Source organism: Lipotes vexillifer, unplaced genomic scaffold, assembly GCF_000442215.2.
Source record: "Lipotes vexillifer unplaced genomic scaffold, Lipotes_vexillifer_v1.1 scaffold447, whole genome shotgun sequence".
Classification (NCBI taxonomy): domain Eukaryota; kingdom Metazoa; phylum Chordata; class Mammalia; order Artiodactyla; family Lipotidae; genus Lipotes; species Lipotes vexillifer.
The window spans coordinates 722,542-734,265 of record NW_006786302.1 but is presented as its reverse complement, the minus strand read 5'-3'; the positions used below and the strand labels follow the sequence as shown (position 1 = coordinate 734,265).

General features: G+C 36.1%; 1 protein-coding gene across 1 annotated transcript in view; it reads left to right on the top strand.

Moving 5' to 3' along the window:
* Positions 1-11,724, top strand: part of ANKRD12 (ankyrin repeat domain 12) — a 112,971-nt gene that overhangs the window by 57,002 nt on the left and 44,245 nt on the right. Inside the window, exons 6-7 of the mRNA XM_007458447.1 lie at positions 1,781-1,981; positions 3,326-3,468. Of these exons, the coding sequence (XP_007458509.1) occupies positions 1,781-1,981; positions 3,326-3,468 (344 nt within the window). The remainder of the gene's footprint in view (positions 1-1,780; positions 1,982-3,325; positions 3,469-11,724) is intronic.

Here is an 11,724-nt window from a genome sequence, read left to right as displayed (position 1 = left end):
GAAAGAGTATGGCCAAATTAAAGTTGTTTACAGTGTTAAACTTTAAATGTTTCTGTAAAATGTTGACCTTGAGTCGGGCTTAATAGTTAGATGGGAAGACTTATTTTTTAAAACTGTTTTTTTAATACTATGAACCTCTATCCATAGAGTAAATTAAAGAATTAATACAGTAAGGCAAAAAAGCTAAAGTCCTCCCTCATTTCCAATGATCTCCCCCCTTGAGAGGCGAGCACTATTAACAGTTTCTTATTTTCTATAAAATTTCTAGATATAAACATGCAAACATATATCTTTTGTTGCTGTTCATTTTTAAATATAAATAAGATTAATACTATAATACTGTTCTGCAGTTGGTTCTTTTCATTTAAAGGGTGCATCCGTCATCTTTATTAATATATGTAGAACTAGAGTGGAGAGCTTTTGAAATAACCTGTTTGCCATCTTATAGATATGCTTGCAGTTTAGGGTTCATTGTTTTATCCATTACATAATTCATTTTCCATGTTTTTGTTTATTCTGATTGCCATTATGGATAGTACTACTGTTATTTTGTCTGTGTGTATATTATTTTGGAATGGCTAAGAAAATTTTATATGAATTAATTAATTCCTTTCAAGTTGTTTGAATTTTAAAATGTCCTTTTGTTTTTAAGAAGTTCAACCACTAATTTTCTAAATAAATAACTTGACTATAAATATTATAATAAGAATCATGTATTCATTCAACAAATATTGCATGAGTACACTGTGAACCAAGAAGTCTTCTAAGCAGCCGAGATACAGTGATGATTAGACAAGGTTCATGCTCTTCTGGAGTATACATTATAGAAATCCATAGATAGGAAACTGTTACTAACTGAATGTACTTTAAAATCCAAAAGGTAAATTTTAAACTTTTTCTTACTGAGAAAAGGATGATAATGCTTCAGTGCTCTAATCATGTCAGTTTGCAGGGAAATTATTATATGATGTCAGAAAATGATTTTCCATAGACTTTTTTCTCTTAGAGCCGTTGTTTCTTTTAAATAGTTGTAAATTTTCAGAGTTAATTATTAACACTGTACATAATGTCTTGAATCCTTAATTGATTAAGAAACTAGTGTTTTGTTTTGTTTTTTCCCCGGTTCTGAAATGGGGAGGAGAGGACTTTGGGTGTCATCCACTTTAACTTTCTTGTTTCTGAGAAAGAAACCGGAACAAAAATCAAAAGATAGGAATCAAAGCAAAGCACTTCTTTCCCCTCTTTCATCACCCACTTTTTAAAGGCCTTTTTCTAGACTGTCCTTACTTCTCATATATATTAAGCTTCATTTCATACTAAAATCATCTATGACCTTAATTTGCACCTAATATCAGAAGAGAACTCCAATAGTTTGAGTCAGAGGTGTAAACTCTAGCCTTCAATGTCATTTCATCTAGTTCTTGAAAGAGTTTCATAACATGCCATGCAGAACATGTTTTTTTGCAGTTTATCAAATTATTCATTAAGCAAACACTTTCAGGGTGCATACTTGATATTTTATTATCATTTTAAACCAATTCTATAAATTGACAGAATGAAACATTTTTTTTCTTAATTGGCTCCTGCAGTATTTGATAACCCTAAAGGAAGATCTACTACATGTAATTGGGTCAAATTATTAGTGTATCATCCAAGTCAAGTTTCAGGTTGTTTGGGTGAGAAGATACTCCCCCTGTTAACACGTTACCTATAAAAACCTTTAAATGAATATACAAAATATTTAGTCTAGAACTTTTGTTAACTTTTCTCTTTCTTATAGATTCCACACCAAATCATCCATCACAAACAACACCAGCCCAAAAGAAAACTCCCAGTTCTTCATCTCGACAGAAAGATAAAGTTAATAAAAGAAATGAACGTGGCGAAACTCCTTTACACATGGCAGCTATTCGAGGAGATGTAAAACAGGTCAAAGAATTAATAAGTTTAGGGGCAAATGTGAATGTGAAAGATTTTGCAGGTAAGACTTGTAGTTAAAGACTAATACTCAGGAACTAAAATTCTGAGTTTATCATCTAAACAGATGCTGGTTACAATTTAATCTATATTCTTCATTCCTCTTTCTGAAATGAAAGAGTTCTAAAAGTATACTTTAATATAAAACTATTTTGGAGTGTATACCTAAAACCCTGATCTCTGCTACAAGTCATTGTCAGTAATTACTCAAATACTTAAATATTAAACGTGCATTTTATTTGGCATATTACCGTATAATTTTTTATCCAATTTACGTTCTAGGTGAATCACAGTTAAATAATGTTTAGACCATTTATTAGCTTGAGCACAAGGACTGTAAGAGAGTGGCAGTGTTGTTTCACACAGTAAAAGTATTGGGGAACAATGTAGAAATTCCCTTTAGTTTCACACACTACAGTACCCTACCCTCCCATCCCCCAGGTTCTTTCTTTTTCACAGAACTGTGGTTAACAATTTGGAGGCTGTCCTTTCTGTGCACTTGCAGGATCATATATACAATGAACATTTAGTTATATAGAGACTTTTTAAAAAAAAATCAAATCACTCTGTGTCAGCCTATAGTTCTGCAATCTCTCCTTTTTACTAGTGTCGTGCAGATATTTCTGTCGGTACCTGTAGGTGGTTCTACTTCATCCATTTCAACAGCCACATAGTAGTGTACAGAATAGATTCTGTGGACAGTACTTGAGCAACCCTCTTGTAGAAATATATTTGTGTATAGTTTCGGAAGGACGATATTTCAGTAGAAAGGAAACTGCTAAATCAGAGGAGACGCATATTTAAACTTCTTTGAAAATCAGGCAAATGACCCTCCAAAAACTCTTTTATCAATTTACACTCCCATCAAGAGTATATGAAAGAGCCTTGGGTGGGGGGAAGAGATAAATTAGGAGTTTGGGATTAACATATACACATTACTATATATAAAATAGGTAAACAACAAGGACCTACTGTATAGCACAGGAAACTATATTCAATATCTTGCAATATTGAAAGACCCTAACAAGCTTATTTTGCCTTTTTCTACTCTCTTTCCATAGTTGAGATGATTGTTCTGAATTATAGCAAGTTATTGGATAAGCTTAAATGTTTAGTACTTTTGTCAAATAATTTAGTCCCAATGGAAATAATATGATTGTGGATGAACCTTCTGTAAAATTGGTGGTTTTCTTAGGTACTTATTTCCAGTAACTTGTCCATCACTCCTTTTTCCTTCTGTACTGTGTGCACGTAGAATCAGTGTGTCACACATGGTTATGTATCTAAAAAGCATATGTGTTGCATTAGTAGAAGTGAACCATATGTTCAATTAATATTGTAACTTTAGGTTGGACACCACTGCATGAAGCTTGCAATGTTGGATATTATGATGTTGCTAAGATACTTATAGCAGCTGGAGCAGATGTTAACACACAAGGACTAGATGACGACACTCCACTCCATGATTCTGCTAGTAGTGGGCACAGAGATGTGAGTATGATGGAAGGAGCAGTAATATACGTCTTCAAAATATAAATTTAATCCAGTCATTTAATTCACTTCTTAGTCATACGATCTTGTGTCACATTTCACTCCTTGCATGATCAGCTCATCTATATTATATTTTCCCTTTTTTCTACCTTCTAATTGCTAATTCCTATCATAGATTTAGCATTTTCTTTTCATAAAACCTATTTAACTTGGTAATTAAACAATTTGCCATTCTACTGTCAGATAATTAGATGCAGCGGTTAAAGCAGATTGTACTTAAAATAAAATTTTACATTGTCATGATGCCTTTTTTTAAGACTTATTAATGATTCCTCTATATATAACATCTGCTGCTGAATTTTAGCTGACATTATTATTCAGATGCTTATGTATATAATAAGACATGATTTAAACAAACATGATTATATATGCTTGCAAATTTAATGGCATGTTTAATTTGTTTTGATGTAATATTATGAACCATGCTGGGTTTTAAATTCCATTTTCATTTTCAATCTCTGGCATGCTGACATCAAAGCCTGACCAGTCTTTGTTGTAATGTAGCTTATGTTTTAAGTGTGCTTAATGCTTAGCTCCATTACTGTAACCTGCTTACAGCCAGAGCAGATCAACCTGGGGCACTATGAGCAATGGTTCTAAAGTAGGATTTTGTTTATCACATAAGTAGTTTTTCTCTTTCACTTAATTTTAACTTCTATCAAAGAATACTTGTACATAGTTTAGAAAGTTGAAAAGTACTACTTAGCTTATAAAGATAACTACCTGCTCCCTCTCATCCCTCCGCACTTCCCAGTACCTTTAGCCAAAAGCAGCTCTTGTAGGTGTTTCTTCTAGTAGTTATCTCTTTATTTCTAACAAGATGGAAGCTATTTTGCTTTTTTAATTTTTAGTCACTAGTTATTGACCCCCTGCAAAGGGTTTTAATATATATTGCTGCTCAGAGATGCACAAATTTAATATAATTGTATTTTCTCTTGGATTTTTGTTTATGACCTTGGTTACTACACTGCCTTGTTCTGATTTTTCTTATTTAGTTTTCCATGTATCTATTTCTGTACTTCCTTACTCTCTCTGACATAACTCTAAAATGCCCCTGAATAAGATCAAACACATTGATCAGTTTATTATGTTTGAGAATATCCTTGTATACAAGATATCTTGTATCCTCTTTAATTGGGACTAGCTTCTCTCTAGATCTGTAGCATAGATGCTGTCTAGGGATTTGTTTTTGCCATTAATTTCATGTGAGATTCTCAGTCTCTTCATGAGATTTCCAGTCTCTGGCAGGAGTGGTTGTGAACCACATTACATTAACTTCTCACAGCAATATTTGTGTGTTTTCACTATGAGATAAGAAGTGTTGTAAATGCTTTCTTTATACGTATTAATTTTTTAAAATATTTATTTATTTATGTTGGCTGTGCTGGGTCTTAGTTGCGGCACGCGGGATCCTTGTTGCAGCACGGGAGATCTTCGTTGTGGCATGTGGACTTCTTAGTTGTGACATGCAGACTCTTAGTTGCAGCATGCGGGCTTCTTAGTTGCGGCATGTGGGCTTCTTAGTTGTGGCATGAGAACTCATATTAGTTGGGGCATGCATGCAGGATCTAGTTCCCCCACCAGGCCCCCTACACTAGGAGCACAGAGTCTTACCCACTGGACCACCAGGGAAGTCCCAGTATTATTTTAATCATCACAGTAAATGAATAACCTTCTGGTGTTTCTTGTTGAAACTGTATGACCCATTGCATTCCAGTACCCTCAGCTTCTCCCAGAACATGGAGAAACAAAGACACAGGAGACACAAAGACAAAGACAAAGACACACTGGTCTAAGACACTCCCAAGTTTATTAAACTGATATGAGTTCAAATTAAGGGACTAAAAAGGATAAATATCAGTGTTTTTTTAAGACAAAGTGAGGTAATAATTCATTAATCTGGAAGAGTTGTTATTCAGTACACTGTCTCTCCTCTCTAGTGAATAACGTAAAAGGATTTTGGTCATCTCATACCTTTGTGCTGGAAAATTCCCTTTTTTTTCTCTTGTTAGCAGCAAACATTCTCTGCCTTATTTTCTTTTTTGACACAAAAATTTCAGTGTCATGGTGCCTGTTTTTTAAAAGCCACTTTAGTTGAGAAAAAAATGGAATTTGGAGTGAAGATAGATACGAATTCAGTTCTGGCCTGGCCCGTTTCCCAAATGAGTGATCTCAAACAAGTTGTTTTTTTCCTCTCAACTTCCATTTTCTCATCTTTAAATCACATAATAAATTATACCTGTCTAAAAGGGATATTTTGAAGGAAAAAACGACGCTGCGCACATAAACATACCTTGAAATCTAAAATGTTATAGAAATGTCAGAGGTCAAAGATTAAAAGGCAACTTTTATATTGCTATTTTTCAAATATACTCAGATATTTTGGAAATTAAAGATGCCATTTTTCTCATTTAAATCTTTCTATAAGGTATTTTTCATAATTCTCAAGTTATAATTTTGAAGAAAAATGTAGCCTGTAATGTTATTTTTCCTAAACTGATCCTTGCTTACCATCGTTCCAGTCTTTTTTGCTCCCTTGACAATTCGTACATACCTATGTGATAGCACTTACTATATTATTTTTTACTCATGTGCATGTCTGTTTTCTTCATTGAATTTTGAGTCCCATGCATACATGATTTATGTTCTGGCTGTGCTATTTTAAATACTGTACTTACTGCCCTTTTTTTAAAAGCATTATTGATAGTTTATCAAGCATGAATAGTTTTTCTTTAAATGTTGCATAAAAAGATTTCCTGATTTCTAAATGTAATGTTAAAGAACTGTGCCTTATGAGTAAGACATGTTTCTATGAATACAAGTTTCTAAATATGCACATTGCTGCAAAGTATTTCCAGAAGCTGACCTTTGAGCTCGTGTACTTACAAAGACTCAAACACTATTTCCAGTCTCCTTCCAGAAGGAGACTGACATGCTATTTTCAAGAGATCTTTGCTTTTCCTCCTACCAACATGCCTAGGATAGTAGGAGTCACAATTCAGAGCTGTTGAGGGTTATTTTCCTCTTGCTCTTTTACTTGTCCCCAAGGAGGAGGAGGGAAATGAGATATACCAAAACCCATTGGTATATATTTGTACCATATGTTATGAGTCTCCTCCAAAGAATTAGATTTCTTTCACTCAGTAACACTCATGACAACTTCAGCCATCCATAAAACATTCCTAAGGTAGGAGAAACAGTTCTGTTCTAAATTGTTTCGAGTAAGAGAGGATTAGCATAGCTTACTAAGAACGTAATCTTTGGCCTACCTTTCACAAATGTGTATTACTTCATAATATACATTCTTATAATAGCCCTATTCTTAGTTCTATTTTAGATACTGCTTATGTTTATTTTTTTCTTGTCTCATCATTTTTACTTACTTCTAATTTGCTGTCTATGTTTTTTGAGTTTTTTTTTTTAATTAATTAATTTATTTATTTTGACTGTGCCGGGTCTTAGTTGCGGCACGCAGGATCTTCATTGCGGCATGTTTAGTTGTGGCATGTGGGATCTTCAGTTGTGGCATGAGGACTTAGTTGAGGCATACGAACTCGTAGTTGGGGCATGCATGTGGGGTCTAGTTCCCCGACCAGGGATTGAACCCAGACCCCCTGCACTGGGAGCACGGAGTCAGTCTTACCCACTGGACCACCAGGGAAGTCCTGCTGCCTGCTTGTTTTAAGCAGCTTTAAGTTACTTTAAATTCTTTTAGAATAAATAATTTTTTGCATATGAGAATGATCTGTAAAGTATTGGTTATTTAGGTTAGAGTTATTGTAGCATGTTTGAATGAACCAACTGTCTAATCATAGTTAGGAATAAATTTTTTTTAATATTTATTTATTTTTGGCTGCATCGGGTCTTAGTTGCAGCACACGGGATCTTTCATTGTGGCGCGTGGGCTTCTCTCTAGTTGTGGAATGCGGGCTCAGTAGTTGCGGCACACGGGCTCTCTAGTTGTGGCGTGTGGGCTCCAGAGCATATGGGCTCTGTTGCAGCATGCAGGCTTAGTTGCCGTGTGGCATATGGGATCTTAGTTCCCCGACCAGGGATTGAACCCTCGTCCCCTGCATTGGAAGGCGGATTCTTAACCTTCTTAACTGGACCACCAGGGAAGTCCCAGGAATAAATATTTTTTTGATTATTTCCTGACAGGTATAGAAAGCGTTCAGTAGTATCAAGATCCTTCTGTTTTCTCATTCTAAGACTCTAACCGAAGGAAATAAGCCTAAAAATGGGGGGAAGAATTTCAACTTATAAAGATGTTCACTATAGCATTATTTATAATAACTAAAAGTTTTTAACTTCAGTTACCTTCTCAAACCCCTAAAAGGGGAGATTTTAAAGGACACAGTCCCACAAGGATAAAGAACAGAAGAAACAAGAAAAAGAATATTTTGGGAGATAGAAATTTGAGGAATGAGTGGTGACTACATAGAACAGGGTTTGGCAAACTTTCTGTAGTGGGCCATATAGTAAATATTGTGGGCTTTGCAACCACATGCCACCTCCACTGACCCTCCTCCCTTCTCCCTCTCTCCCTGCTTCCTGTATCCTCCTATGTATTTCTCCTTTATCAATTCTTTTTAAAGTATTTTATAAGAATATAAAAACTATTCTTAGTCAGCAGGCCAGATCTGGCCTACAGACCAAATTTACCAGCTCCTGATTTTAAAAATCCAAGAAAATTGAAACCAAAGCCATTTCAACACAGAATCCCAGAAAAACTGAAGCTCAGCAATTGATGGCTGGGTTCATCTGGAGGTGCCCATTGAATAAGACTGAAAATAAGAGGATTGAATCAAACTGGTTTTTTACCCTCATATTCCCTTCCTAACCCTTCACAACTAGATGACGGCACATTTCCCTGGCAGATGATTGGAGGTTTATTTCCTGACAAGTATAAACCATACTGTCTGGACTGACATACCACAAGAATAGTTGGGAGTAAGGATTAAATGTAAGCTAATTAAGTAAAACATACTGAACATTAAGACCTCAGTCAACCAGAATGCTGACAGTAAGACTTATGGTTCTAGGGCAGGAGTTGAAAGATTTCTCAATAGAAAAGTGAACTAACCAAGAGGGCGTTCTGATGAAATGGCCTAGTCATATCACACTAGCACAAGGTCCATCTGTCAATAGATCCTACCTATGCCTAAAAAACTTTCAGCAAGTCTTTTAGTGCCTTACTCTTTTTTTTTTTTTAATTTATTTTTTGGCTGCGTTGGGTCTTCATTGCTGCGCATGGGCTTTCTCTAGTTGCGGCGAGTGGGGACTACTCTTCATTGCGGTGAGTGGGCTTCTCATTGCGATGGCTTCTTTGTTGTGGAGCATGGGCTCTAGGCGCACGGGCTCAGTACTTGTGGCTCACGTGCTCTAGAGCGCAGGCTCAGTACTTGTGGCACACAGGCCGCGGCATGTGGGATCTTCCCGGACCAGGGCTCGAACCCGTGTCCCCTGCATTGGCAGGCAAACTCCGAACCACTGTGCCACCAGGGAAGTCCCTAGTACCTTACTCTTAAATATGGACAGCCAGTGATCACCTGACCCTTGAGAAACGTCTCTAATATGGAAGGCAGAGAGCAGAACAAGGAAATAGAAAAGTAGAAACATGGAGGACATGATAAGGCCAAGAGAAACTTCAAAAAAAAAAAAAAAGAAACATATTACCTTCCCCAAAGAGATGAGAGTTTCTTGCAGCCATGAAACAAAAACTGAAGGATTGCTAAATAAGGAACAGTTAACAAATTTAAAAATAAAAACAAAAAAAGCTCTTGGAAATTAATAATATGGTAGCAGAAATGAAAAATGGAGTATGGAGGGTTAAAGATAAAGTTGAGGAAATCTCCCAGAGACTAGGAAACAAAAGACAAAGGTGGAGGAGGGGAAATGAGAAAAAAGAAGATTAATTCAGGAGATCCAGTATTATCTTAACAAGAGTTCTTAGAAGACAAAACAGTGAAAACATAGGACATTATCAAATAAATAAATCCAGGAATTTTCTCAGAACTGAAGGAACATGGATCTTCAGATTGAAAGAGCAGTTGAATGCTCATCAGCACAATGGATGTTAAAAGACCAAGATCAAAATTCATTATCCTGGGATTTCAGAACAATAGAGGCAAAGAATGTCCTCAAGCTTACAGAGAGAAAAAGCAAGTTCCATATAAAGGCAAAAAATCAGGATGGCATCAGACTTCAATAACAACACTAGAATCTAGAAGATAATGATGATGCCTTCAACACTGGAGGGAAAATTATTCTATATCAAGAATAAATACTAATCAAGTGAGGATAGAATAAAGGTATTTTCTGACATGGAAAAATCTCAGAATATTTACTGTTTCTTAGGAATCTCCTGGGGGTGGTGTTTCAACAAAATGAGAGAGTGAACCAAAAAAGAAGATAAAAGGTCTAAAGAATCCACCGAATTGAGGGAAGGCTATTTCTAGGATGATAGGATAAACAGAGATGTCAAGATGACAACTGGGAAGCAAATCTAGACAGCAACCAGTCCATTTTAGAGCAAGTTAGAAGGCTTGGAGAAAGGAGTTTAGCAAAAAAAAATGGTGGTATGTTGAATTGAAGAGATCTGTACTTGTAGCAGAATGGGGGATGAATTAAAGATGAGTATGTAGAAAACCGAGTAAGTGAAAAGTCAAGATAATTACACATTAACTTGTGTAATTTAAGAATGGAAATTTTGTCATGGTGTACTACTTGGTTCAACATTTACATTAATCATAATGACACACAAAAAATAATATGTCTATCTTGGAAAGTTAGGAGGAGGGGGAAGTGGATGTGTATGGGAGAGGGATAGAGTTGGTAAAAGAGAGCTGAATTGTGTTTTCCATTGTAAGACAATAGGCAGTGCCTAAAACCGAAAAGTACAGAAGCAGCACTCTATGTTACTTAAGTATATGGACATAAATATCAGGGACGATTGTTCTTCACCAGCAGCCTTGAAAAGCCGTTTGATCTTTTAAAATCATAAACATGTAATTTGATAAAAATTAGTAAACAAAAAGGGAAATTAAATATTAGCAGTTGAGATCATGCGTAATTTGTTTTCTTTATACATTCTTACATTTCAAGTATTCTGTGTTGATGGTTTCTTTGTCTAGAAAAGATTTTTCATTATTTAATTCACTGTGAATCTTTATTATTCTTAAATACTTTGATTTGTTAGAAGTCCCTAATTTATAGCATCCTGTTTAATATTGCTTCTTTAAAAAGACATGATACATTTCCTCAGTACCAGAAAACACCATAGTTATGTGTTAGGAATACAGAGGCGAATAAAGATCTCACATGAAGTTTATGGTCTAGGACAAGGGGAGAAATGTGTTAATAAATTATAGTATAGATTTACCTATGATAGAACACACTCGTGTCACTGGAAGTAGAAGCTCAAAACAAGAAGAGATGTTAGGGAAGCAGAATTAATAATACTTGGCCACCTATTTGACGTAGAGTATGAGTGAAAAACGAGAATGTGATGACTCCCCACTTTCTGGTTTCAGTGACTGGGTATACTTTGGTGCCAGTCACTGAGAATGGAAACACATGAAAGATAAGGGTGCACGTTTAATGAACTCTGGGACCTATTGGTTTCAGCTTTTGTATTGAAATACAGTATATCCAAAGAATATTTGGGTATTTGATTTTGAAGGTCAAGAAGAAGGCTGAGAAAGAGCAAGCACGAGAATGAAAATGAATGAGTGGATTGCATAATCGTCACCGCATTCAGAGTGGGTGAGCTCTCCAGGGAGATGATGTAGACCAGAGCGTGAATCAAGTGAATCAAGGACAGAGCCCTAGGGAAACGATGTATGGCTCAGATATTTACAGATCTTAGGAGACTCATTTCATTGGACTGCCGGTAACATAATTGTAGTTAGAAGAGCGAAGGGCCAATAAGAAAAAAGTAGTCAAGGCCCCAAGGGTAAACATCTTTTCAGGAACTTGACTGTAAAGGAAAGAAGAGAGATTTAGCTACAGGAGGAGATTATAGGTTTGAGCAGTTGCTATTTTTTTTTTTTTTTTTTTTTTTTGGGGTCCGGGGCCCCTCCCCCCCTTTAGCCTCTCCCGCCACCGAGCACAGGCTCCGGACGCGCAGGCCCAGCGGCCATGGCTCACGGGCCCAGCTGCTCTGCAGCATGTGGGATCTTCCCGGATTGGGGCACG